The sequence below is a fragment of the Caenorhabditis remanei genome, chromosome II (assembly GCF_010183535.1).
Source record: "Caenorhabditis remanei strain PX506 chromosome II, whole genome shotgun sequence".
Classification (NCBI taxonomy): Eukaryota; Metazoa; Nematoda; class Chromadorea; order Rhabditida; family Rhabditidae; genus Caenorhabditis; species Caenorhabditis remanei.
Genome location: NC_071329.1, coordinates 16,399,747 through 16,427,470, shown reverse-complemented (window position 1 = coordinate 16,427,470; position 27,724 = coordinate 16,399,747). Strand labels below are relative to the sequence as shown.

Sequence of the window (27,724 nt, the reverse complement as noted above, 5' to 3'; positions counted from 1 at the left end):
TTACAAGGGAGAATAATAGGGCGCCAATTTTATCACCCTACTCGAGGTGGGACTTCCATGTAAAAGGCAGGATGCGCCATTCCTGGTCTTCTATTATTTCAGTATGTTTTAGGTACATTTAGTTTAGATTGCAATCTTTATTTCCCATTATATTTTTTTCCTGGAGGAGGTTAATGATCAGTGAGTTATAAAATTATTTTTAAAGACAATCATTGATATTTTTAGACTCCGACGCGCCGCGATTTCTTGTTCCAATCAATGGAACATCATTCAAAATACAGGTGTATGGACGGGTTATGGACGGTCCATACGATATATACATTCAAATTCTGAGCGTAGTCGAAGTTTAAATCTGGGTCAAGCCGGACTCGTTTATTTTGGCTGACATTCTGACATTGATTATTATCATTTTTATTATCATTATCACTATCATTATCATTATCAATTGGCTCCGCTCTCTCAGACTTACAAAAACATTTTATCAAACGTAAAAACTGATAGCCTTCCACTTACAGAGTTTTCCACGATCATCGATAAGCCCACTAACGCCGACCTTGAAATAGTTCGTTCCGCCAAAAATGTCATTTTTGGCACAAGCGATAAAGTAATCGGTCTTGAGAAGCTTTCGAACAAAAGTGTGCGGTTCCGACTTGATGGTCTGCACATAAATACAGTCGCAAAAATTATAAAATATTTTGTGCAAAATGGAAAAGAAGTTGGGACGGAGTTTACGATAGCTTATTCCACGAATTTGGATCTCAGTGAAGTGATGGCTAATTTGCAGGAACAATTCCACAAAACTCGAGGATATTCGGAGGCAATTAATGAACAGTAATTATAGTAATTATAAAATTATAAAAAGGGGTCCGGGAACATGCGAAATCAATTAGATATCAGAAATTTGTTTTGACCAAACTAGGTTGAACCATTGCTATTTTCATGGTCGCGAAACGTCGCAGTTGCGAAGTGTCGTAGTTGCGAAACATACGTGAGTTGCGAAGTGTCGCAGTTGCGAAGTGTCGCAGTTGCGAAATGTCACAGTTGTGAATTGTCGCGGAGCCAATTGCTCATGGGTCATGCTCCCTGATTCTGATTCCTGCTTCCCACTCACACATTCTCCATCTCGATTCGGTCATGTTCTTCTTTGATCACTTCCTTCAACTCTGCTTCTCATAGTCAGTAACACAAAATGAGCAACTTTTTCCTATCTCACGCCCATTTATTTCCAGTTTTTCATCAAATGAATGAGATATGTATTTTCAAAGAGAACCCTAGATGATTTCCTTGTAAGAAAAGAGCAATTACGGGACAAATATAGTGAATCTTTATTTTATTTCCCGATAAACAATTTCAGACAAAAAATTGTAGTCATACAACAAATTCATGGGCGCTCAATAGGGAGGCTGCAAAAGCCAAATCAATTCAAGAAAAAAAAAACATTCAACTTACCACATAACACTTTCGATTTCCGACCTTTTTCCATCCAAACCTCCAGTAATGAATTTGGTTTCGGAGTCTTCCGTAATATAATGTACTCCGAAAGGGTATTTGGTTACATACCATTTCTTGTTCTCACATGTCATTCCAAACAAAGAAAATACATCAACAGATCCTGTTAGTACCCCAGTTTGAAGATCAGCACTGTCCACATACTATAAGAGAAATTTGAATTAAAACATATTGGCAAACACTCTTTGACTACACTTGCTCTTTGACTCCACATTCTCTTTGACTCTAAAGTCTCTTTGACTTCACTTTTCTCTTTGACTACATTTGTCTCTTTGACTCCAAAGTATCTTTGACTACAGTTTTCTCTTTGACTTCATTATACTCTTTGACTACTAGCTCTTTGTCAGAGAAGAGAGGGCGCAGAGAAACGGCAGGGCGCAGAGGAAAGGAAGCACGCCGACTTGTCAGTCGAGGCATCATGCTTATTCATATATCCTTGCTTTTATATTTTACTCTGTTATACTTAATCTTCATTTAGCTTTATTTAATAAACCCCTTTATTATAGTTGTGTTCTGTTATGTAATGTATATGAAAAGACTGTAGGCATAGACCCCACCAGAGGTTATGCCACAGTAGATAAAGACTGGAAGACATATACCCAACCGAGGTACATGTAACAATACATTCTTCTAAATAGTTTGAGAAGCTCTGAACATTCAATACTGATTAGAGCCACTGAAAGTTAGTTAAAAAACTTGCATGTAACTAGATAGTCAATTTTGCTAATGAATAACAATGTGTTATAACCATAACCAATTTTACCATTTTCCTTTATGGTCTAGATGTTTCATGGAATTCCGACTACCGACTCCCGAATATCATACTTGCAACGGGCCGGGCCGGGCCGGGCCGGGCCGGGCCGATTTGAGAATTTTCACCGGCCCGGCCCGGCCCGGCCCGGCCCGGCCCGGTCGGCCCGGGTCACAGTACAAAAATTTGAAAATTTGAATTTTTTTGAAATTTTTTTGATTTTTTCGCAAAAAAGTCGAATTTTCGACTATGTTTTTACATATCGATAAAATTCAAGTGTACATAGGATTTTTGACTATTTTTGATGAAAATTTCAAAAAATTTCAAAAAATTTTGTGAAAAAATTGTGCTCATTTTTTGACTCCGGGCCGACCGGGCCGGGCCGGGCCGGCAACTTTCTCTACCGGCCCGGCCCGGCCCGGCCCGGCCCGGCCCGGGCCGACGGGCCGAGCCGGGCCGGGCCGATATTTTGCAAGTCTGCCGAATATGAAATGTTCGTTTCCATGTAACTCTGGTCTAGATAGTCGAAACAGTGTTTTAATTAGAAAATGGAAGATTCTACAGTTCAAACTTTGAAAAGGATATCTTATTTTCCAATATCTCAAACAACTTAGATTTTTTGAGTATAGTCAATTGCCATGAGTTGTTAATCAAAACTTGAGTAAATACCAAGCTTCTCGGTTTTTGCATCTCATTATTCTTAACTATGAATCAGAGTATAGATTACTGTTGTGGCGTGAACTAGCATGGCCTAGCCAATTGATTGCTTAACCCTGAGCTCACACGTGGCAAGAAGATCTGCCTGTATAAGCCTATAGAACTAATAGTTTTGGGTTATTCCATATGTAAATAAATGGTTATTTATACTCCACTCTCCGCCACCTAAGAACATAACAGTTACTCACACAAATATTCTTAAAACAGGGGAACTGTGATGGAAGCTGTAATTTAATAGAAATTAATTTTGTTGCTCCCGCTCAAGATATTCAGTTAACGATCCCGAATGATCCTGGAACGCGACAAAAACTAATTTATGATTAGTGGAGTCAGGAATATTTAGAGCTTCTCAAACTATTTAGAAGAATGTATGCATTCAAATAGTCATTATTGGGGAAGTGAAGTCAAAGAGAGCTAGTAGTCAAAGAGTATAATGAAGTCAAAGAGAAAACTGTAGTCAAAGATACTTTAGAGCGAAAGAGAATGTGGAGTCAAAGAGCAAGTGTAGTCAAAGAGTGTTTGCCAAACATATTTAGGATTGAACTCACTGCTTTACTATCTTTATGACTATCATCAGGGCGAACGATTTCCGATGAACTAAAAGAAGTTGTGACATACGTCAAATAACTATCACGGCAAGTAATATTTCTAGCGCAACCAACTTTCTCACTAATTAGTATGTCATTTCTATCTGAAATTAAATCAATTTATAAAATAAGATTTATTGGGTTCCAAAGCTGTGCGGAAGTAAAGTTTTTGAAAAGGGAAGAAGGAAGAAGGAAGAAAGAAGTAAATTTTTGAAAAGGGAAGAAGGAAGAAGGAAGTGAAAAAAGGCCCGGAAGAAGGAAGAAGGAAGGAAGAAGGAAGTTGGGTTCCGAACCGGGAAATCGGAAGTTAATTTTGAAAATGACAAATTTGAGGAAACTTTTTTCTAGTCATCTCTGAAAACGAATTTTGATGTTGTTTCATACAAAATTCCGCCAAAGTTTCGTCGAAAATTACAAAATTTTAGTAAACTTTTCAACGGAAGAAGGAACATGGAAGAAGGAAGTAAAATTTTTGAATAGGAAGAAGGAAGAAGGAAGAAGAAAGTGAAATTTTAAAAAGGAAGAGGGAAGAATGAAGAAGGAAGTGAAAAAAGGCCCGGAAGAAGGAAGAAGGAAGTCGAAGGAAGGAATTCCGCACAGCTCTGTTGGGCTCATACAAACCTGAGTCAAATGATGAGTAAAGAATATCAGTAATATCGGAGCACCTGCATGGGGGCTCAATAGGAAGACTGCAAAAGCAAAATCAATTCAAGAAAAAAAACATTCAACTTACCACATAACACTTTCGATTTCCGACCTTTTTCCATCCAAACCTCCAGTAATGAATTTGGTTTCGGAGTCTTCCGTAATATAATGTACTCCGAAAGGGTATTTGGTTACATACCATTTCTTGTTCTCACATGTCATTCCAAACAAAGAAAATACATCAACAGATCCTGTTAGTACCCCAGTTTGAAGATCAGCACTGTCCACATACTATAAGTGAAATTTGAATTAAAACATATTTAGGATTGAACTCACTGCTTTACTATCTTTATGACTATCATCAGGGCGAACTATTTCCGATGTACTAAAAGTAGTTGTGACATACGTCAAATAACTATCACGGCAAGTAATATTTCTAACGCAACCAACTTTCTCACTAATTAGTATGTCATTTTTATCTGAAATTAAATCAATTTATAAAATAAGATTTATTGGGCTCATACAAACCTGAGTCAAATGATGAGTAAAGAATATCAGTAATATCGGAGCACTCGCAATAATCTGCACTCCTTTTCGATTTCAAACAGCAGTGACATTCTTGGAAATTCCAAATGAAGAATAAAGAAATGATTATGAACCAGTTCATTTTTGATGAGAAGTGTTGACTTCTCTCCCTTTATATGCATTTTGGAATGATCGTTTGGTATCTTTATGATAATTAACTGACAGGAATAATTTACATAGCTGAACAATTTGTTTGCATAAAATTATACATAACATCAAAAGTTCAAAAATCTCCTCGAAAATAATGAAATCAAAAGTTCAAAAATCTTCTTGAAGCGGAGTTTTTTCTGTTGTTTTTGTTATGAATCTTCTTGTTTTTAAAATATTCCAAAATCATTAATTTACATCGAAAAGATGTTTAAAAGAATTTTATTAATATCATGTTATCAGTTTCCCGGATCCATATCAGTTGGTGCATTTCTAAACTCCATGTTCTCGTATTCAACGTCACCAAAGTCCAGCTCCTCGTCGTTGATATGTTCTACATCTGCTTTATTCTGATCTGGATCCAATTCGTCAAGCAGCACAATTCCGGCATTATTTTCTGAAAATTCAGATTACGGGCTTCTCCAGTATAATTTTTTAAATACTTACGTTGTCGGTATGGTTTTTTTCCCGGGGAGTTTGCTTCTAGAGGATTGGATGATGTTGATTGAGTAGCCATTGTAAAAACAGAAAAAATCAATGAAAAGAATAAGGGAAAGGGGAATGGATGTGTATTGGACGATTAGATAGAGACAGTTTTCTGCTCATAATCCATCATCTGCCCTTTCTCCAGATGACAATCGACTCGTAGCCCCCGGTCTATCACAGAGACGTGTCGTGACGTCATCTTCTGAGTGTACTGTGGTCACCTAACCTTCAATGTGTATTTGTTATCTTATGAAGTCCTTTAAATATTTTTTGAAAGCTAAACAAACTGAAAAAATAAACATGATTTCGTATTTATGACCAATCTCAAAGGACGAGTAGAAGGAGCAATTACTACTTGTTGCTGTATTTGAAATGGGTGGAATTGCCAATCTCGAATTTTGTTTCATCAGAGCGATGATCTTGGTAGTGATGTTTGCTTGACACCTTCGAACTGACTAGTGAGCAATTTGAACCTTTGGAGCAGCCTAGGAAACTTATGATCTTGTAAAACTTACATCTGTTCTTCTTTTGCCTTCAAGGAAACACTTTTTTTGCTGTTATAGTCAAAAGCAGCAATTTTTACCGCTGAAAATTCTACGTACCCAGAAAAGATCTTGTGTGACTTACGTTAAACATGGAACTTCAGGTTGGAAGGAAAACTTTGAGAACACCCGTCACTGAATGTGTCAGAATGGGAATTGATTGTGATACTGACTAACAGAATTGTGGGATACTATAGCTAAGAGGCCATGCAAATAATTTTCACCGAGATTTGTGTACAGTACCCCTCTGTAGAGATTAACGTCTTCCATGAGAATGCAACACGATAATCCCGACCAGATCTTGCAAATAATGGTCCGATTTCCCATGAGATTAGGTGCGATATAAATCACTGCCCCTTAAAAGCCTATTGACATATGGTGGTAAATACCTCGAGTGTTAGGCACACAGACTTTGACACGCTATTAGTCAATCCTGGAGACTCCGCCTCTGAGTAAATAGTAGAGGGTATATAAAGAGAGAAAGGCTTGTGAGATTCCTCACTCTAGACTACATGTGTTAGTGGTCAATTCGTATTTCTATTCTTTCTAAATTCTTTTTATTCTCCTGGACAATGCGTTCAGACACCGGCTTATCGTTAGGCAGATACATCGGATAAATCCCGCTTATCTTCCGATCATGGATGTCAACTCGATAGTTGTGGATCAGTCATTGCGATTGTGCTACTTCAATGCGTTCAGCGAAATTGAGATACACATCGATAACAGTACCGCTTCCTGGAAACCTCCCTGTTCAGTTTTACTGCAGGCGATATGTATCTTTTCGGAGAAGTACAAAAATACGTAACTGTGCGAGTCACCGTGTCAAGTCTTCCTCAACAGTTACCCTAAGCGAAGCCAAGCCCACCGGAAAGGAGGAAGAAAGGAACGAGTATTCGGCAGTTGGTGGTGTGTTGGAGATGAGGGGATGTGAGTAAAACCTCTCTCTCACTTATATTTTACTCCTTTTACATTTTATGCTTATCCCTTATTCCTATATTTATATCTATTCCCAAATATGATATTTAAAACCCTTAATCTCATATTCTGATATCTAATCACAAGTACTAATAAATGATGGTAAGATAGAATAGAGTGTTAGTCTAAGCTAAGCTTATAGAGGGTCAAAGTAAAACACGAGTACCGTTTTGTTATAGTATGTGACTTCTCTTTCCCTCGCAGAGAATGTGATTCTTCTTATTGCCAGTCGTGTGCTAGGAAACGCTTAATGAACAGTAATTATTTTTATGTTTAACTTCCCCCTATTTATAGCTATCATGTTTATTCCCTTCTTCATTAGTAGCTAACATTAGTAACTCATCTCTCATTTTAGGCTACATCATAGAAACCCTATCTTAATTAATAAACCTATACATAATAAGACGACCATGTTCTAACAAGTAAGAGTGTTGGGTTAAGTAAATGTGTCCGTTCTATAACATCAACGGGAAAAGGTCTATTATAATAATATAATAATACTTATCTTTCTTCTTCTTTTTAAAAACCTATTCTTATTCAATAAATTCATTCTGATAAGCCTATTCTCACAAAAGCAGTCACGGTATCTCTCAGAATTTCAGAGAGTTTAGAATTTCCATACTTGTCACGGGCCGGGCCGGGCCCGCTAAAAAAATCTTCCGGCCCGGCCCGGCCCGGCCCGGGCCGGCCCGTCAAAATATTGAAAAAAAAGCTTGCTGCGGGCCGGCCCGGGCCCTGAAATTTTCAGAGGGCCCGGCCCGGGCCGGCCCGTGATTTGACAAGTATGAGAATTTCAATTCAACAAAACAATCAACAACAATAACAAATGAAATCAACAAAAATGAAATGATAGAGTACAATAGAATGTGATCGAGTACAATCACCTTCGGATCCTCCGACAACTTCGCCGTTTCGACAGTAGTTGTTTGACGAACAGTCTTCTCTAGTAGCTCATTCATTCCATATGCATCAGCAATCCACATCAATTTCTCATTTCCAATTTTAGTATTGTGGAGAAGATGATATTCGACATGGCCAATCACTGATGGCATTTCAAATCGGCACCGTTCTTATTATTGTGAAGAACACAAGTCATCCAACTACTGTAAACATGACTTTGATTTCAGTGCTTTTTCTGGTCCAATTCGATCGCTAACTTCGAGGACTACGTCCACCGGACTGCTGTTGACTGTTTTTTCCGCACTTTTGTACTGGATAACTTCCGCCATTTTTGATTATTTCAGCTGAAACAGATTTTTAACCGGTTTCTAAACCGATGAAAACCGAAACCGAACGGTTTTTTTTCGAAACAAAATCGAAGAAAATCGATTTCTTCCGATTTTTGTTCGGTTTTAAATCGGTTTTTATTTTTGTAAAACCGGTTGAAATTAACCGATTGAAGAAACGATTTTCACCGGTTGAAAAAAACCGGTTTTTCTTCGATTTTACCGCCGGTGGAGCACCCTGTCCGTGATGCTTTGCACAGGATTTTTCAAGTCAACATTAACGTTGAATGCAGTAAAAACGTTTTCAGCTGATCTGACAATGATTTTTCCAGTTAGTCCGACACATCTTTGGGCTTTTAACTGTGCCCAATCAAAAATCCACGAGTAGTTTGCACGGTATGAAGCGTACTGCTGGTTGATTACAGAAACGTGCGCCAACCAAGTACTGTAAACATCATACTTGCAACATTCCGGCCCGGCCCGGCCCGGCCCGGTCGGCCCGGATTTGAATTTTTGAATTTTTTTCACTAGAATTTTTTTTTTCAATAATTTTTTTTCAATAATTTTCCAAATTTTTTTCCCAAGTATATCTAAAAAAATGCGTTTAAATTGAGATATGAGACCCCAAAATTCCAATTTTCCGAAAAAATCGGAAAAAATTCGAAAAAAAATTTTGAAATTTTTTAGTACTGAAAATCCGGGCCGAAACGGGCCGGGCCGGGCCGGGCCGCGGGCCGGAGAATTTCTGATTTCGGCCCGGCCCGGCCCGGCCCGTTGCAACTCTGGTAAACATAAATGTGAATGCTTTGTTTCTTTATTTTTTATACCATTTGATTCCATTTTGATCGCTAATTTCCATTATAACCTTTCTAAAATTGTGGACTATTTGTTCCGCACTCTTGTACTGTGAAAAAAATAAAGTTTCGACAAGGATTTTCAAAAAAAATTTTGGCGGGAAAAACACTTTAGTGCATTTGTGAACTAAAGTGTTTTTCCCGCCAAAATTTTTTTTGAAAATCCTTGTCGAAACTTTATTTTTTTCACAGTACTGGATAACTTCCACCATTTTACTCAAACGTAAATATCAGACACTAACTGGGGGTAATGCAAATGCGCTCTATTGAACTCTAAAAATAGGCGCCAGATTTGAATTTTTTGACTATAATTATAGAAATATAAAGCTAAAGTCCCCCAAGTTTTGTAACCAGTTGATACTGGGTCAGAATTTCTGAATTTTCAGAATAACACACCTAGAAATTACCAAAACGTTTAGTAGAAACTCGAATAAAGACACAAAGTAGAAATCTGTCCTAAAATAGTAAAAATGTGTGCTAAAATCTGTCCTAAGGCCTAAAAAGCAGAAAAAAACTTCTTAACTTATTGAAAAATTGAGAATTAATGTTTAATAAATATCAACAAAATAATTTCGCCAGCATGGGTTCGAACTCAACACCTACTGACTACCGGCAGCGCCGTCACCCTACTGAGCCACCGAGGCACTGCACAGGTAAAACGGGGATGCCGAGAAATGGGTGATCGGCAGCCCGGAGGAGGTTCAAACGGGAACAACCCGCAGTTCAAACCCCGGGCCGCCGGCAGCCTGCCTTTGAGCTGCTGGCGATTCAAACTTTGGGCAGCACCTACCCCCTATTATTGGTATTATACTTCGTTCTGAATACGATTTCTACTTTATTAGTCCTATACTTAGTTAACAATGTGTTTTAATGTAGTATTGTAATTCCTTCTTCGTTCATTTTCCCATATTCTCCGGACTTGTGATTTTTTCCGATTTTCACTCAATCTTTTTCATAAAAACAAGTTACGACTGTTATTTTTGACTAATTTTCTTTTCGAAACGATAACTTACTGGCCTACCTCATTTCCAACTGAAAAATATTAACTTCGTTTCAATAAGAAATTTAGCGAAACAACCCCCATTTTCATTTAAAGGTGTTTGAAAACCGACTTCCGCCACAAGGCCCAAAAAAAAGAATTTTCAACCGATTTTCATTTCGGAGCAATTCAAACTTACTTACTTACCCTTTTATCCACCTGAAATCATATATTAGAATGTTCCGAAATGAAAATCGAAAGGAAACTCTATTTTGATTTTCGAAAAGCCGATTTTCGTTGCCAAAGTCCAAACTTTGTTTCGAAAATAGTTTCCGACAGTTTTCAATAGATAAATTTAACTTTTCTCTACGTTTTGTAACTTGTTTTCAGAGAAAAAAACTGAGTTTAAGCGAAATACGCTTTGAAAATGGGGAAAAAATGACTGCCGACGAATAAAAGAAATGTGATGTGGATTTACGGTAAACAACACGCTCGGCCGGGATACCGGAGTGTCGTTGCGCTTTACAGTGGAGGCTTCACTGCATCCCTGGCTGTGAGTCAATTAGCAATTAAAGAACAGATTTTAAAGCGAACTTTTAACAGAAAACACAAAAAATCAGAGAAAGAACAGATCGTTTTGAAAAAAGAAACACTTTAAAACAAAACATAGAGTAGTTCCATTGTTCTAACACTTATCAAGATTCCAGAAGTGTAACTGGAAACATTATGTTGATTCATGAGTCATTTAGTACTCTGAACAAGACTTTCGAACATTGGGAATTTGGCAAAACTAAATAGAATTATAAGTGACAGTGTATGATTTACCGTAACACCTCTAGTGAGGTGTCGACAAAGAACTATGTTCAACGCGGTATATATTTTTCCTTAAAAGAGATATCAAAAAGTTGTCAACAGACAAAACATAGCTGAATACTTATAAAATATTTGTTCAGTTGGAAAAAATTTGATAGCTCATGAGGTAGTTGAGATATAGAGCTCAAAACTCTTCCTACTGGGAGCACCTCTATTAGAGGTATTACTGTATTCAATCTTGTTATCCTAATCTACATTCTATGAAAAACATTTTATCTTAACTCTTTTCATCACTCTATCAGAAACCAGATTGCAAGAACTTGTTAAAATCACTATAGGCATACACCTTGAACCACCATTCGGCCGCCACTGGCCTGCCGACGAACCACCGCTGACCAACCCGCGGTCCTTCAGCCGCCGCTCAGCCACCAGTCAGCCACTTTATCAAAATTATTAAATTTTTAAAAATAAAGACTGTCATTAGACTAGAAAGGATTCTGAGGTATCGTACACAAAAATTTTTCCACAAAAGTTGTGAGTTTCTATAGAATTCTAACAATTTTTACTTTGGACCTCTTTTGGGCTGTTTGCGGCTTGCCAGCCACCAGTCGGCCACCCTTCAGCAATTCGCGGTTTTTCGGCTGCCGACCGACCATTCTTCGCCTGTTAGCGGTTCTCAAGCTGCCGATCACCCCTTTTCTCGGCATCCCCGTTTTACCTGTGTGAAGGAGGATGGTGCGGCAGGTCCCTATATGTGTGGTGTGGGCGCGCGGGTGGTGCAACCGGGCGCGTTTGCATTACCCCCAGTTAGTGTCTGATATTTACGTTTACCTCACCATTTTTTGATTTTTTCAGCTGAAAACGAATTAGAAATTGGTGTATGCATAACTATGAAGAGTAACAAGCTGCAAAAAGGAAGATTTAGAATAGTTTTTTGGACACTGTTTTCATTTTTGCAGTTGGCATTGTTGAGTTCGGACCTCGAAAAGTAAATTGTAAAAACTGACGGATTTTTACCGGTTTAAAAATTGCAAACGAAGCACTATGTTTTCTAAAATATATTTCGACGAATTCTTTTCAAAAATCAACAAAACACTTTGAAAAAAATTCAGAAAACAAATCAACAACAAAAACAAATAAAATAAACAAAAATGAAACAGATAAAAACGGATCAAATCAATTGCATAATCCGATCGAGAACAATCGACTTCGCATCCTTCGACAACTTCTTGTATTCTGGAGAATTCTTCAGAAGTTTCGCTTTTTCGACAGTACTTGTTTGACGAACAGTCTTCTCTAGTAGTTGTTTCATTCCATATGCATCAGCCATCCACAACAATTTCTCATTTCCAATTCTTGTATTGTGGAGAAGATGATATTCGACATGGCCAATCACTGATGGCATCATAAAGCGATCAGCCATTTCCAGAAGCTTCTCGACAGTTTTATCTGAAAAATTAGATGGATTCGAGAAGAATTCTACAAACAATGTACCATGAGGAAACACTGTTTTTGGGTAAATAGTGCTGAGAAGTAGACCAAAATCTTCGTATGAAACACCTTCAATTGGAATTTCCGCCATACTTCCTTCTTTGTAATTAGATGAGAAAAGTGCACGGAAGAAATCAGAATGGAACGAGAGGAACTGAAAAAATTGATTTTGGTAGAAAATTTTAATAGAAAATTACCATTTTATTGACATGCAACTTCTTCCCATCGACGACAAGAATTGCATCAGTGAGTTCGGATGGTAGGAACATTTCATCGTACGGAACTTTTTGGATTGGAATTGGAGTGTATTGGGGAGTGAGCGAATATTCATAGGTGGTAGGAGACGTTGAATCCATTGCGCTTTCCTTCGAGATGGTTTGCACAGGATTTTTCAAGTCAACATTAACGTTGAATGCAATGAAACTGTTGGTAGTTGATCTGACAGTAATGCTTCCAGTTAGTCCGTCACATCCTTGGGCTTCTAACTGTGTCCAATCGAAATTCCACGAGTAGTATGTATGATATGCAGTTTGCTGGGCATTTAAAGAAACGTGCGCCGACCATGTACTGTAAACATAAATTGGAATGTTTTGCTTCTGTATTTTCATACCATTTAATTCCATTTTGATCGCTAACTTCCTGGGCAGCAATTCCCACACTCTTGATTTTTTTTGCCACACTCTTGTACTGGATAACTTCCGCCATTTTTGATTGTTTCAGCTGAAAACGGATTAGATTTGAAATTGGTGAATGCATAATTATTAAAAGTAACAAGCAGTAAAAAGGAAGATTTAGAATAGTTTTTTCGACATGTAAAAGCTTTTTCAGTTTTTTACAGTTGGCATTGATGAATACGGACCTCGAAAAAAGTAAAAACTGACGGATTTTTACCGGTTGAAAAATTGCAAACGAAGCATCTTCTTTTCAAAAAATCAAATTCTTTTCAAAAAATCAATAAAACACTCTGAAATAAACATAAAAAAGAATCAGCTACAATAACAAAAAACGTCAATAAAAATGAAACAGATAAAAACGGATCAAATTAATTGCATAATCCGATCGAGAACAGTCGCCTTCGCATCATTCGACAACTTCTGGTATTCTGGAGAATTCTTCAAAAGTTTCGCTTTTTCGATAGTATTTGTTTGACGGACAGTTTTCTCTAATAGCTTATCCATTCCATATGCATCAGCCATCCACATCAATTTCTCATTTTCAATTTTAGTATTGTGGAGAAGATGATATTCGACATGGCCAATCACTGATGGCATAATGAATCGATCCGCCATTTCCAGAAGCTTTTCGGCAGTTTTATCTAAAAAATTAGATGGATTCGAGAAGAATTCTACGAACAATGTACCATCTGGAAACACTGTTTTTCATACTTGCAACGGGCCGGGCCGGGCCGGGCCGGGCCGGGCCGGGCCGGGCCGGGCCGATTTGAGAATTTTCACCGGCCCGGCCCGGCCCGGCCCGGCCTGGCCCGGCCCGGCCCGGTCGGCTCGGGTCACAGTACAAAAATTTGAAAATTTGAATTTTTTTGAAAATTTTTTGATTTTTTCGCAAAAAAGTCGAATTTTCGACTATGTTTTTACATATCGATAAAACTCGAGTGTACATAGGATTTTTGACTATTTTTGATGAAAATTTCAAAAAATTTCGAAAAATTTTGTGAAAAAATTGTGCTCATTTTTTGACTCCGGGCCGACGGGCCGAGCCGGGCCGGGCCGATATTTTGCAAGTCTGCTGTTTTTGGGTAAATAGTGCTGAGAAGAAGTCCAAAATCTTCGTAAGAAACATCTTCAATTGGAATTTCCGACATACTTCCTTCTTTGTAATTAGATGAGAAGAGTGCACGGAAGAAGTCAGAGTGATAGGAGAGAAATTGAAAATAATGAATTTGGTTGAAAATTTTAACAGAAAAATTACCATTTTATTGACGTGCAACTTCTTTCCATCGACGACCAGAATTGCATCATTGAGCTCGGATGGTAGGAACATTTCATCGTACAAAACTTTTTGAATTGGAATAGGAGTGTATTGTGGAGTGAGTGAATATTCATAGGTGGCAGAAAAAGACGTAAAATTAATTGCCCTTTCCTCCGTGATGCTTTGCACAGGATTTTTCAAGTCAACATTAACGTTGAATGCAGTAAAAACGTTTTCAGCTGATCTGACAATGATTTTTCCAGTTAGTCCGACACATCTTTGGGCTTTTAACTGTGCCCAATCAAAAATCCACGAGTAGTTTGCACGGTATGAAGCGTACTGCTGGTTGATTACAGAAACGTGCGCCAACCAAGTACTGTAAACATAAATGTGAATGCTTTGTTTCTTTATTTTTTATACCATTTGATTCCATTTTGATCGCTAATTTCCATTATAACTTTTCCAAAATTGTGGACTATTTGTTCCGCACTCTTGTACTGGATAACTTCCACCATTTTTTGATTTTTTCAGCTGAAAACGAATTAGATTTGAAATTGGTGAATGCATAATTATTAAAAGTAACAAGCAGTAAAAAGGAAGATTTAGAATAGTTTTTTCGACAGGCAAAAGCTTTTTTTTTACAGTTGGCATTGATGAATACGAATCTCGAAAAAAAGTAAAAACTGACGGATTTTTACCGGTTAAAAAATTGCAAACGAAGCACTATGTTTTTCTAAATTATATTTCGACGAATTCATTTCAAAAAATCAATAAAACACTCTGAAATAAACATAAAAAAGAATCAACAACAATAACAAAAAACGTCAATAAAAATGAAACATAAAAACCGATCAAATTAATTGAATTATCCAATCGAGAACAATCGACTTCGCATTCTTTGACAGCTTTTTGTATTCTGGAGAATTCCTTAGAAGTTTCGCTTTTTCGGGTGACCTTGTATGGCGGGCAGTCTTCTCTAGTAGCTTATCCATTCCATATGTATCAGCCATCCACATCAATTTTTCATTGCCAATTGTAGTGTTGTGAAGAAGATGATATTCGACCTGGCCAATGACTGATGGCATAATGAATCGATCAGCCATTTCCAGAAGCTTCTCGACAGTTTTATCTGAACGAATTAAATCGATTAGAGAAGAATTCTGGAAAATGTACCGTGTGGGAACACTGCTTTTGGTTGGATTGTGCCGAGAAGAAGTGCAAAATCTTCGTATGAAACATCTTCAATTGGTATTTCCGACATACTTCCTTCTTTGTAATTCGATGAAAAAAGTGCACGGAAGAATTCAGAGTGATAGGAGAGAAACTGAAAAGAATAATGAATTTGGTAGAAAATTTTCACAGAAAATTACCATTTTATTGACGTTCAATTTCTTTCCATCGACAACCAGAATTGCATCGGTGAGTTCGGATGGAAGGAACATTTCATCGTACGAAATTTTTTGGATTGGAGTGTATTGTGGAGTGAGTGAATATTCATAGGTGACCGAGTAACCACCATGGTTAGCCGGCTTTTCATCCGCGATGATTTGATAAGTATTTTTCAAGTCAACATTAACGTTGAATGCAATGAAACTGTTGGTAGTTGATCTGACAGTAATGCTTCCAGTTAGTCCGTCACATCCTTGGGCTTCTAACTGTGACCAATCAAAAATCCACGAGTAGTTTGTACGGTTTGTAGCGAACTGGGTATTTACAGAAGCGTGCGCCAACCAAGTACTGCAAACACAAATTTGAATGTTTTGTTTCTGTATTTTCATACCATTTGATTCCATTTCGAACGCTAATTTTCATGATACCGTTACCCGCACAAGTTACTGTTTTTGCCGCACTCTTGTACTCGAAAACTTCCACCATTTTTGATTATTTCTGCTGAAAACGAAACAGATTTGAAGTTGGTGTATGCATAATCATTAAGTGTAACAAGCTATAAAAGGAAGATTTAAAATAGTTTTTCAGAAGAAAAAAACAATTTTTCATTTTTGCAATTCGCATTGATGAGTTCGGCTCTCGAAAAGTAATGGGCCTATTCCCGGGAAGCTTTTTCGCCGATTTCTATTTATCGTGAATTGGAAAAAAGCAACGAAAAACTATTTTCGCAGATTTTCTGCTTCCCTGAACCAGTGAAAAATGTTTTTACATCCCGAGAATAGGCCCAAAAATAGTATGAACTGATTTTTACGACTTTTACCAGTTTAAAAATTGCAAACGAAGCACTATGTTTTTCTAAAATATATTTTGACGAATTCATTTCAAAAAATCAATAAAACACTCTGAAATAAATCTGAAAAACAATGAAAACAGTCCGAAAAAACTCATTCTAAAACTTGAAACGAGCGGTGGCTAAACAACACGCATTGGCGTAAGAGCGGAGTGTCGTACTGTTTACTCGATTTGCTACTTTTTGTCGGCCGGTGTTTGGGCTTATAATTTTTCAATTTTTCGTGATTTTTCAAGAGAAATTCATTCATCAGTTTGTTCCAGAATGTTTTATCTTAAAAATTACAATTTATTGTCTACATATCGCCCAATTTCAAGTTTAAAACGGCAAAACCCAATTTTTGCTTACTTTTTAAAAATGTTTGTAATTTTATGCAAATTTCCTCGATGTGCTCTGTTTTTCTCTCTATTTTCCTACTCTCATATTCTTTTATGATTTATTTTTGTTATATTTAAATCGTTTTTTCAGAAAAGCTGCTCGACAATGTCAACCGACAAAGTATTCCAGATGAAACACGTTTTCACCGATCTTTTGAACATGGAGAAAGACAAATTTCATTATTTACCGACAGAGATTCATTTCAAAATCCCATGGTAGTTTTTCTAAATCTTAAATATCGGAAAATACTAAAATATTTTAGGAAACTTGGTGTATATGTAGATGGAAGCTATGCACAGTTCTTTCTACATTGCGAAAAATTTCATGAAATTGAGGAGTGGTCAATCGATACCAATATCGTGATGAATATCAGAAAAATTTTCGGAGAAAATGATTCAATTTCAATCGATCGTATTTTCTCTCAAGATATCGGATCGAACAGCCGTATCAAATTTTTTTCATTGGGAGAAATGGATAGTTATTTGATTAATGGAAATGTGACAATCGAATTCAATGTGACTATTAATGGAATGAAAGGAATCAAAGAGTCATTCAGGACGTTCAACGAATCCGAATTTTCAGATGTCGTTTTGATCGCTGGAGATCAGAAATTTCACGTTATTAAAATGGTGAGCAGAATGATATATTAGCAAAACACGCTTCTTACAACCGCGCTCTACTAAATCCGATGAAAATTGTGTGCGAAATTGAGAGACTCAGAGAAAAAAAGACATTTTTCAAGAGCATTTCGGTGGAGCGCAGTTGTAAGAACTGTGTCGAGCTAATATAATACAAACCAATAAAATATGTATTTTACAGTATCTCGCTGCTCACTCGACATATTTCAATACTTTATTTCATGAAAATTTCAAAGAATCTGGAAATCCGGAAATCGAACTGAAAGATGTGGACCCATACGAACTGCAACATTTTCTAGAAGTTCTTTACGGAGAATCTTCAATTGATAATGATACAGTTACTGGAATTCTGAAATTAGGTGACATGTATGATGCGAGAACTGCAATCAGAAGATGTGAAGAGTTTTTGCTCGAGAAATCAAAGCATCCATTGAAAATGAAGTTCGTTTCAGCAGTTAGGTATAATATGGATCGATTGAAGGTATTCGATTTATTGTGATTTGAAAATTTCCTTTTTTAATTTTCAGGAAAAATGTCTGTCCGAGATGAATACTGTGGCTGAAATCGTGGACGTCGTGCCAGAAGATGCCGATCAATTCAGTCCAACTGTCTGGAAGGAATTGTTCCTGAAAGCCTATTCGTCTCATTAATTTAAATTTTGTGGTATCATTTTGAAGTACATTGTAGCGTTTTATCATCTTAATAGTGTGTAAAATTTGTAACATTTAAATTTGTATTGATTTTCAATGATTCTTTTTCATGTTGATTAATCACTTCCAATACCTGAAACTGAATAACTATGTACTAGCTCGGAACAGCTCTTACAACTTCGCTCCACCGAAACGTCCTTGAAAAATGTCTCTTTTTCTCTGAGTCTCTCAATTTCGCACACAGTTTTCTTCGGATTCGGTAGAGCACGGTTGTAAAAAGCGTGTCGTGCTAATATCATCATTCCAGAAAGGGGTTTTCAGATGACAGCACCTGCCAAAGAATTCGTGTTGAGACAAATTTTCAAGAATATTTCGAGTCTCAAAGAAGGAGAGGAACAATCAAGCCCCGTGGAAGAACATTTCAATGTTCCATGGTAAATATCAGACTGAACATTTGTCATCATATTTAAATTTAAACAATTTTGGTGCAAATCTGAAAACTTTATTTAAAAAATTTCGTCCCGAGTATTCCCAAGTATTTGTTACAGGAAAACGAAAGTGGGACGGAAAGATGGACATCTCACTCATTTTTTCTATTGCGAGCAACCAAAAACTACAGAGTGGTCGATTACCGTTGATTGGGAAGTCAGACTATTCTCGATAGGAGGAAAATTATATGAGAGGAAAGATACCGAATCGACGTATAAGAGTAATAGCAACTACACTGGTTGGGGCTTCAATTTCATCAAATGGGAAGATATGGAGAAGAGTTATATGGTTGATGGTGATATTATGATCGAAACGCATGTGAAAATCAAGAAAATGACTGGAATCGAGAGAAAGAAATTGAGAAATTTCGACGAATCTATGAGTGAATTCTCCGATGTCGTATTGATTGTGGAAGATGAGAAGTTCTACATTTCGAAATTGGTAGAATCCTTGATTTTTTGATTTGAAAGTATTAATATATTTCAGTTTCTCGCCAGTCAATCTTCATATTTCAAATCGATTCTGATGGGAAAACAAGAGGAAATTCAAAAAAGAGAGGTCACACTGGAAAATTGTAAATCGAAAGATTTTCAGTACTTTCTGGAATTGATCTACGGAGAATCGCCAATTGATGGTAGTTAATTGCGTTTCTCACATTCAGATGAGATCAAATTATTAATTACAGATGAAACAATCGATGGAATTCTTGGATTGGCTGGTATATACGACGTCCCGATTGCAATGAGAAAATGCGAAGAGTTTCTTATCAGAGATTCAGAGAAAACGTTGAAGGAGAAATTGCGATTGGCGAAACGATACGATTTGAATAAATTGAAGGTACACATTTGCAAAGAGAACGAGAAAATATCGATTGATTTTCCAGGAAAACTGTATCTCCAAAATCACCACCGCCGCCGACCTCCGATCTGTCTTCTCATATGATTTCAGTGAAATGGATCCATCTGTCGTCGGAGCACTTCTTCAAAAATCTATCGCTCTTCTTCCATAATTTTCACTTTCGAATTTGAGATTAATTTAGATTCTTCTGTTATTTTTGATAAACGTTTCATTGAAATTTTCATTTTATTTTATTTTCTTAATGTTGTTGGATTCAACAGTCATATTTGAAACACTTTTCTACTTTTCTACAAACACTTTTTATGTGGGGGCGCTGAGAAAACATTTTCTTAAAATTCAAACTGTGCGAAAACGCGAAATGAGAGAGAGTGTGTGCAATCGAGAGACGGTGTCTGGCGAGGGGGACTATTTTCCGCTTCGGCCAAGTCAAAAATGTGAAAATTGCTCATTCTTAATTTCACGCGACCAATCAGCGCTCAAAGAATTACTCCGCCCCCTACCAATCACCCAATCAGCACACGAATGAGCAATTCTCGTCTCTCGCACTGAAGAAGAAAGCTTTTCCTTTTCTACGCCAATTATCAAAAATATAAAAAATCAATTCTTTTTCAGATTCCATTCTAAAAATGGCATCTGGAAATATCGTGAAACTGGACATTGGTGGCACCGTCTTCAAAACCACGAAATCCACGTTGACAAGATTCGATGGAATGCTCAAAGTGATGATGGAAACTGAAATTCCTGTCGAAAAAGACGAATCAGGATGCATTTTCATCGATCGCTCGCCAAAACATTTCGATGGAATTCTGAATTTTCTGAGAGATGGTCAAGTGACGCTTCCGGATTCCGAAAAAGAGATTCTAGAAATTCAACAAGAAGCTCAGTTTTATCAATTGGATGGTTTGATGGAATTGTGCAAAATGTATACACTCAACGTCTGCATCTTTGAAATCGAAAGAATTAATTTCAGACAATTGGAGCCTACCAATAACTTCCGAATCATTGAAACCGACAAGGAGATGCTCGAAATCATCACTCATCCAAAAAAAGTAGATTAATATAAACATTTTATTTTCATCATTTCATGTTTTTCAGTCAGTTCTTGTTATCCACCTTCCAGCTTATCACGATGGTACTATTACATACCCGCTTGGATTTGATGCAAACATTTTATCGACAAAATATGGATCGAACTTTGACATTTATTACAGTGAGTAAAACTAGTTTATAACAAACAGCGACATCAATAATTATTCCAGAACCGTACAAAATAAATAACGATCTTCCCAAGGAGGCAGGTGTGTGCCCGGGTGGCGTTGAGCGCCTCGCATTTTCAGCCGAAATTTGAAAATGCGACGAGAAAGAGTGTGCGAAATGGAGAGACGCAGACACATTCTCTCGATTTTACACACTCTCTCTCGTCGCATTTCGCACACTTTGAAATCTTTCAGCACCCAAAGCGCCTCCACACGCACATCCCTGCAAGGAGGCCTTGAAGGAGCCCTTTTTCGTTATTTATCAGGCTGGCTGCATTCATGCCCGTCCACGACGACATATGCGTGGAACAGTGACGTTCATGCAAGCGGTTGAAAACGAAATCGCTCTACGTTATAAATTAAATGGTAATAAGTATTAATTCCAAAAGGTTATATTCTCCCTGTTATGTTAATTTTTCAAAATTGTTAACTTGCGTTGAAATAAATCATTTTGTTAATCATTTTTTAATATTTAAACTTTTTCGTGCCGAAAAACTTCATTTGTTTGAATCAAATTTCTATTTACGACATTTGCGAATAATTATTATGAATTCATTTTTTTTCTGTGCAAGAGTAGTTCGCGGCGGCCACGCCCATTTCTTGCGACAGTGTTCAAAAATTGAACGCAGCGTTGAAATCGGAGTGGGCGTGGCCGCCGCGTGAGTACGGCGCGAACTTCTCTTGCTCAGAAAAAAATGAATTCATAATATATTGGGGCGTGCTTCTTGTTTCAAAACCCGGGCTGCTTTTCTACATCAATTATCAAAAATAAATATTTTCTAAGATTCCACTCTAAAGATGTCATCTGGAAATATCGTGAAACTGAACATCGGCGGAACCGTCTTTCAAACCACGAAATCCACGTTGACAAGATTCGATGGAATGCTCAAAGTGATGATTGAAACTGAAATCCCTGTCGAAAAAGACGAATCCGGATGCATTTTCATCGATCGTGATCCAACTCACTTCAGATTAATTCTGAATTTTCTGAGAGATGGTCATGTGGCGCTTCCGGATTCCGAAAAAGAGATTCTAGAAATTGAACAAGAAGCTCAGTTTTATCTATTGGATGGTCTGATGGAGTTGTGCAAAAGGTATTTATTCAATGTCTGCATATTTGAAATCACTATAATTAATTTCAGACAATTGAAGCACTCTGCCGAAAAGAAAATTCCACCCAACCATAACCTTCGAATCATTGAAACTGACAAGGAGATGCTCGAAATCATTACTCATCCGAAAAAAGTACATTAATCTAAACATTTTCTTGTAATCGTTTTATATTTTTCAGGCAGTTCTTATTTTCCACCTTCCAGTTACTAACGGTGGGATTATTATTTACCCAGATGGATTTAATGCCAACACTGTTTCGATGAAGTATGGATCGATTTTTGACATTTATTACAGTGAGTAAAACTAGTTTACAACCACCAGTGACATCAATCATCTTTCCAGAACCGTATAAAGCACATCAAGACCTTCCCAGCGACCCGTATTTCAATATTTATGAGGTTAACTCCATTCGTCTCGGTCCAAATTCATCATTTTACCAGAATAAATTTTCCCAGTTCATGGTACAGCTTGAACGCGGAATCGCCAACCATATCCAAAACAATGGTTATTAATAATAATTAGGAAAGGTTGTATGCCTCCTGCTGTGTTGATTTTTTAATTGTTAATTTGTGTTGAAATAAATCATTTTCGTTAATCATTTTTAAACATGTAAACTTTTTCATGCCCAAAAAACTTCATTTGTTTGAATCAAATTTCTATTTACGACTTTTGCGAATTGAAACTTTTATTTTGATGATTAAAAAACATTTTTATTTTAGCTTTCCGTTGTTGAAAATTAACCATTTTTTTTCATCCTTTCTAATACCAAAAGTTACAGAAATGACAGCTCCCGCTAAGAAGTTCGTAATGAGACATGATTTCACGAATATTTCGAGTCTCAAAGAAGATGGAGTTCAGTACAGTCCGACTGAAGAGCATTTCAATGTTCCATGGTGGGTTGAAAGCTAGAAGACTTGCCTTGTTTTTCACCTTTTTGTTAAAAAAACTGATTTCTTTCCTAATGTTCCAATTTCCAGGTATATTCGTGTTATTAAAAATAATGGGCATCTTGGTATCCATTTTTCCTGCAATCAACCTAAAACTACTACTTGGTCAATCTCTACAAAAGCCCAAATAATGTTGATCTCAGTTACTGGAAAATCGACTTCGAGGACATTTGAATATAAATATGCTAATGAAGACGAATTTTCTGGTTGGGGATGGAACACGTTTATCAATTGGGAGAATATGGAAATGGATTATATGATTGATGATCATATTACTATTGAATGTCATGTTGAAATCTTCGGAATGTCTGGAATTAAAAAGAAGAAATTGAAAAATTTCGATGCGACAATGGAAGAGTTTTCAGATTTGGTAATTATTGTGGAAAATGAGAAGTTTTATGTCTCAAAATTGGTAAGCTTCAATCATTTCTCCCAGTTCACTAATAGTAATTTTCTGTTTTCCAGTTTCTCGCCGACCAGTCATCGTACTTCAAATCTCTTCTAACTAGAAAACAAGAAGAATTCGAAAAACCAGAAATCACACTGGATGGTTGCAAATCGGAGGATTTTCAGTACTTTCTGGAATTGATCTACGGAGAATCACCAATCGATGGTAGGTGACAAATCAAATTAATCAAGTGATCAATCATTTTCAGGTGAAACAATCGATAAAATCGTTCAATTGGCTGACAAGTATCAGGCTCCAACTGCGATCAGGAAATGCGAAAACTTTCTGATTAATAATTCTGGAAAAACATTGAAAGTGAAGTTGCAAATGGCTAAAAAATACAAGCTGGAAAACTTGAAGGTTGTGTTTCGCTAAAATAAATGATATTTTTTTTTATTTTTCAGATGTCATGTCTCTCCAAAATCAATACTGTTGAAGACATTCGTTCTGTCTTGTCATACACAACTAGTGAAATGGATCCATCGGTCGTTGGAGCTCTCCTGCAGAAATCTCTCTTACTTCTCTCATAAAATTTGTTGAAATTTGTATTTTTCTCATTTTATATACTCGAATAATTAATAAACATCAACAATTCTATGTGTTTGAATTTACTTCTCGACTACAGTATCTGATTCTGTATATTTTATATTTTTTCACAATTCTAATGTTCTCATTTGAGCGCACTGTCTTGCTTTGTCTTTCAGATATGTCTGCTCCGAAAAAGAAATTTGTGCTAAAACACGTTTTCCAAGATGTTCGGAATCTCAAAGAAAATGAGTATCAACGCGGTCCTACAGAAGAACATTTCAATGTTTCATGGTAACGTAGACGCGTTGTTCGATTGCTACGGGAAAATATATTTTATTCAGGACAATAGGCGTCACTAGAAGAAAGGGATACCTTGCTTATTATCTCTATTGTCTTTATCCTAAAACCACCGAATGGTCGATTACCATTGAGCGGGAAGCGAGACTAATCTCGGTAGGAGGAAAAGTAGAGAAAAGAAACATGGTACCGTATAAGAGTAGTAGCAACAACTCTCCTGGTGTGGGATGGCATGAGTTTATCAAATGGGAAGATATGGAAAAGGATTATATGACCGATGGAAATATCACTATTGAAGAATATATTAAAATCAGCAAAATGACTGGAATCGCGAAGAAGAAGTTGAGAAATTTCGACTCCAATATGGATATATTCTCAGATGTCATTTTGACTGTGGAAAATGAGAAATTCTATGTCTCCAAATTGGTATGTTTGGGTATGAGTTCAATTTCAGTCAATAAAATCTTTCAGTTCCTCGCTACACAATCCTCGTTCTTTGAATCGATTCTATCGAAAAAGCAAAGGGGGTCTAAAAAACCAGAAATCAAACTCGATGGTTGCAAGTCGGAAGATTTTCAGAACTTTTTGGAATTGATATACGGAGAATCGCCGATTGACGGTTCGAACCTTCCAGAATACTTGAATTTTTCAAAATATCATTTTTACAGATGAAACAATCGATGGAATTCTTCAATTGGCTGACATGTATAATGCTGGAATTGCACTCAAAAAGTGCGAAGAATTTCTCATTAGGTACTCGGAGAAAACACTGAAAGAAAAGTTAAAAATCGCAAAACAGTACGATATGGATAACTTGATGGTAGATTTCTGACTTTTGCGATGATATAAAAAGTTGTTTTTTTAAGGATGGAGTTCTCTCCAGAATCAAGAATGTCGCAGACATTCGCTCTGTTCTCTCATACGACGTCAGCGAAATGGATCCATCGGTTGTCGCGGCTCTTCTCCAGAAAGCGTTGTCATATTTACCATGATGTGCAATAACGAGTTCATCGATAGGGATTTTTGAATATTTTATCTTTTTGTTCTTGTTTCAAAATTATTGTTTTTGTTGATTCGTTGTTGTTTTGAATAAATAAAACCTGCTCCTTTTTATTAGAAAAAAACAACAATTCTTATTTAAAAAGTGCGAGGGTTTTTTGAAGAAGTGCTCCGACGACAGTTGGATCCATTTTCGACAGATCATAGGTCAATACCGAACGGATTTCTGCAGCACTTTGGATGTTGGAAAGGCATTTCATCTGAAATAAACTTTATTGGTTATTATCAGTAGAGCGCTGTTGCTACCTTCAAGTTCTCCAAATGGTATTGATGAGCCATTCGCAACTTCTCTTTCAGCGTTTTTCCAGAGTTATCCATCAGAAATTGTTCACATTTTCTCACAGCCATTTTAGCATCATACATATCCGCCAAGCGGACGATTCCTTCGATTGTGCTGTCTGAAATTCTAGTTTTCATCTACAATTTTAAAATGCGCTCTACCATCAATCGGCGATTCTCCATGAAGCAACTCGAGAAAATTCTGAAAATCCTTCGCGTTGATATCATTCAAAGTCACTTCAGATTTCTTTGATTCCTCGAAATTTCTCAAAAAAAACGCTTCGAAATACGTGGATTGACTGGCGAGATACTGAAATAATATATTTCAATTTTGAATTTTTCTTTTTTTTTTCGGTTTTCCTACCAGCTTCGAGACATAAAACTTCTGATCCTCCACAATCAAGACGACATCCGAGAACTCCTTCATCGATTCGTCGAATACTTTCAAATTTCTCTTTTCGATTCCAGAAATTATCATCTGATTCACATGAATCTCTACAACCAAATTGTCTTCAATAACGTAGTTCTTAATCATTTCTTCCCATGCAATGAAATCATCGAATCCATTCGATTTCGACTTCTCATTGAAGCATTGATTCACTTTTTTCGTGCAACTTTTTCCACTGATCGAAATGATTTTGAATTCGTCGTCGACTGTTTGAATGGTCCATTTGTCATCGTTTGTGGAGTGATTGCAGATTAAATTAATCGCAACGAATCCATTCTTTTCAGTGATTCCGATTTTCCAATCGATTCCAGAATGTTCCTCGTTTTGACTGTAATCCCATTCTTCTTTATTAAAATTCGAAATGTTCTTGACTACGTGCTTTATGATAAACGGGTTACATGCAGTCATTCTGAAAAAAAGAATTGCAAATTCCGTGAAAAATGGGCGGAGTCTGTTTTGCAACGACGCCGCGCAGTTTTTTCCTAAACGTGCTGTATGAAACTGCTTGATTTCACGAAATTTGAATAATCGGAAAGTGTTTTTTTGTGAAAAACTCAAAAATATGGAATACACAGTATAAACTACTGCAAAAAAGCAAACGATTTGATAAACATGGTTGAATAACTATAGAGTTTATTCGACGGGGTAAAACTTTTAACATACAATTGATAGGTAAAACTTTCGTGTGATTTCAGTGACAAAATGGGAGAAAAGTAGATAAAAAATGAGAATTATTTGGAGAAAGAAAGTGTTTTCATCAACAATTCTTTCCAGACGGAATCGGCAACATGACTCGAAACTTCTGGAAGAACTGAATGGACTTCATCAACAGTTTTCATGCTCGAAATGCACTTTTCCTGTAAATAATTGGGATTTTAAGATTACTTTTTGTATTTTCTACCTTCAATTTATCGATATTGTACTTGATGGCTAATCCAACTTTTTCTCTGACCGACTTCTTCGAGCTATTCATCAGAAACTCCTCGCATCTTCTAAATGCAGTTTTGGAATCGAAGAAATCAGCCAACTGAAGAAGTCCGTTGACAGTATAGTCATCGACAAACGATTCTCCATTTATCAATTCGAGAAAATTTTGGAAGTCCTCCGCTTGAATCTCCTTGATTTCTACTTCCGATTTATCTGCTTCTCCGAAATTTCCGAAAAAAAGAGAGTTGAAATACGTGCAGTGAGAAGCCAGAAATAGTTTAGAGACATAGAATTTCTCATCCTCCACAATCAACACCACATCCGAGAACTCTTTCATCGCCTCGTCGAAATTTCTCAACTTTTCTTTCTGGACTTCATTAATCTTCACATTGATTTCGACCTCCAAATCACCATTCACAGTTAAATGCCTCAAGTGTTCATAGTACATTCCAACCATTATGACTTCCGGTGTCGACTTTGCGGAGAACTTATGAATTTCTGATTCCTTTCCCATTTTACTGAGCATTTCCGAATTGATAGTAGTTTCAATCGACCATGTACTGTCATTTGGCACTTTCTCACACATCAACTTAATATAATTCATTGTTGATGGCCGTTCCCATGACATGCTGAGCGTCCTGAGAAAATTCAATATTTCAAAGACTGTTTATCAAGCTGAAAACTCACCAATTGTAACCGAAATGTTCTTTTGTACTTCCATAAACTATTTGTCCACTTTCAATGCGTGAAATGTTCTTGAAAACGTGCTTGATCACAAATCGCTTCTCGTTGGCTTCGGACATGTTTGATCGATTCGTTTGACGAGATATTGGTAGAATTGAGCGCTTTTAACTGAAAAATTAGAATGAAAGACGGAAAAAGATGAGAAAACGGAAACTCAAGATTTTCATTAAAAGAAAGAAAAAATAACCAA

At 36.8% G+C, this 27,724-nt stretch overlaps 10 protein-coding genes across 10 annotated transcripts; 5 read left to right on the top strand and 5 right to left on the bottom strand.

Annotated features, from left to right (window-relative positions):
• Positions 1-1,445: 1,445 nt before the first annotated feature.
• GCK72_007385 (uncharacterized protein) lies at positions 1,446-4,876 on the bottom strand (the record flags this gene model as incomplete). Its single annotated transcript, XM_053726156.1, has 6 exons — positions 1,446-1,652; positions 3,526-3,668; positions 4,186-4,253; positions 4,298-4,500; positions 4,546-4,688; positions 4,738-4,876. 6 exons carry the CDS (start codon positions 4,874-4,876, stop codon positions 1,446-1,448), a joined length of 903 nt encoding a protein of 300 aa, XP_053590350.1.
• A 304-nt stretch (positions 4,877-5,180) lies between these two features.
• On the bottom strand, positions 5,181-5,458 carry GCK72_007384 (uncharacterized protein; the record flags this gene model as incomplete). The annotated part of the gene is made up of 2 exons (XM_053726155.1): positions 5,181-5,338; positions 5,389-5,458. 2 exons carry the CDS (start codon positions 5,456-5,458, stop codon positions 5,181-5,183), a joined length of 228 nt encoding a protein of 75 aa, XP_053590349.1.
• Positions 5,459-6,650: 1,192 nt separating this feature from the next.
• Positions 6,651-7,996, bottom strand: GCK72_007383 (uncharacterized protein; the record flags this gene model as incomplete). Its single annotated transcript, XM_053726154.1, has 2 exons — positions 6,651-6,704; positions 7,829-7,996. 2 exons carry the CDS (start codon positions 7,994-7,996, stop codon positions 6,651-6,653), a joined length of 222 nt encoding a protein of 73 aa, XP_053590348.1.
• Positions 7,997-16,958: 8,962 nt separating this feature from the next.
• GCK72_007382 (uncharacterized protein) lies at positions 16,959-18,141 on the top strand (the record flags this gene model as incomplete). The annotated part of the gene is made up of 4 exons (XM_053726153.1): positions 16,959-17,068; positions 17,116-17,482; positions 17,673-17,972; positions 18,019-18,141. 4 exons carry the CDS (start codon positions 16,959-16,961, stop codon positions 18,139-18,141), a joined length of 900 nt encoding a protein of 299 aa, XP_053590347.1.
• A 321-nt stretch (positions 18,142-18,462) lies between these two features.
• On the top strand, positions 18,463-19,639 carry GCK72_007381 (uncharacterized protein; the record flags this gene model as incomplete). The annotated part of the gene is made up of 5 exons (XM_053726152.1): positions 18,463-18,575; positions 18,690-19,071; positions 19,117-19,264; positions 19,316-19,467; positions 19,514-19,639. 5 exons carry the CDS (start codon positions 18,463-18,465, stop codon positions 19,637-19,639), a joined length of 921 nt encoding a protein of 306 aa, XP_053590346.1.
• A 475-nt stretch (positions 19,640-20,114) lies between these two features.
• GCK72_007380 (uncharacterized protein) lies at positions 20,115-22,369 on the top strand (the record flags this gene model as incomplete). Its single annotated transcript, XM_053726151.1, has 9 exons — positions 20,115-20,410; positions 20,459-20,537; positions 20,584-20,698; positions 20,748-20,786; positions 20,940-21,110; positions 21,529-21,838; positions 21,887-21,989; positions 22,036-22,150; positions 22,200-22,369. 9 exons carry the CDS (start codon positions 20,115-20,117, stop codon positions 22,367-22,369), a joined length of 1,398 nt encoding a protein of 465 aa, XP_053590345.1.
• Positions 22,370-22,637: 268 nt separating this feature from the next.
• GCK72_007379 (uncharacterized protein) lies at positions 22,638-23,782 on the top strand (the record flags this gene model as incomplete). Its single annotated transcript, XM_053726150.1, has 5 exons — positions 22,638-22,750; positions 22,835-23,216; positions 23,270-23,417; positions 23,461-23,612; positions 23,657-23,782. The coding sequence occupies 5 exons, from the start codon at positions 22,638-22,640 to the stop codon at positions 23,780-23,782; spliced, it is 921 nt and encodes a 306-aa protein (XP_053590344.1).
• A 176-nt stretch (positions 23,783-23,958) lies between these two features.
• GCK72_007378 (uncharacterized protein) lies at positions 23,959-25,069 on the top strand (the record flags this gene model as incomplete). Its single annotated transcript, XM_003100044.2, has 5 exons — positions 23,959-24,071; positions 24,122-24,503; positions 24,549-24,696; positions 24,746-24,897; positions 24,944-25,069. The coding sequence occupies 5 exons, from the start codon at positions 23,959-23,961 to the stop codon at positions 25,067-25,069; spliced, it is 921 nt and encodes a 306-aa protein (XP_003100092.2).
• Positions 25,070-25,210: 141 nt separating this feature from the next.
• Positions 25,211-26,271, bottom strand: GCK72_007377 (uncharacterized protein; the record flags this gene model as incomplete). The annotated part of the gene is made up of 4 exons (XM_053726149.1): positions 25,211-25,336; positions 25,383-25,534; positions 25,578-25,725; positions 25,780-26,271. 4 exons carry the CDS (start codon positions 26,269-26,271, stop codon positions 25,211-25,213), a joined length of 918 nt encoding a protein of 305 aa, XP_053590343.1.
• Positions 26,272-26,594: 323 nt separating this feature from the next.
• On the bottom strand, positions 26,595-27,593 carry GCK72_007376 (uncharacterized protein; the record flags this gene model as incomplete). The annotated part of the gene is made up of 3 exons (XM_053726148.1): positions 26,595-26,720; positions 26,765-27,428; positions 27,478-27,593. 3 exons carry the CDS (start codon positions 27,591-27,593, stop codon positions 26,595-26,597), a joined length of 906 nt encoding a protein of 301 aa, XP_053590342.1.
• Positions 27,594-27,724: the final 131 nt, after the last annotated feature.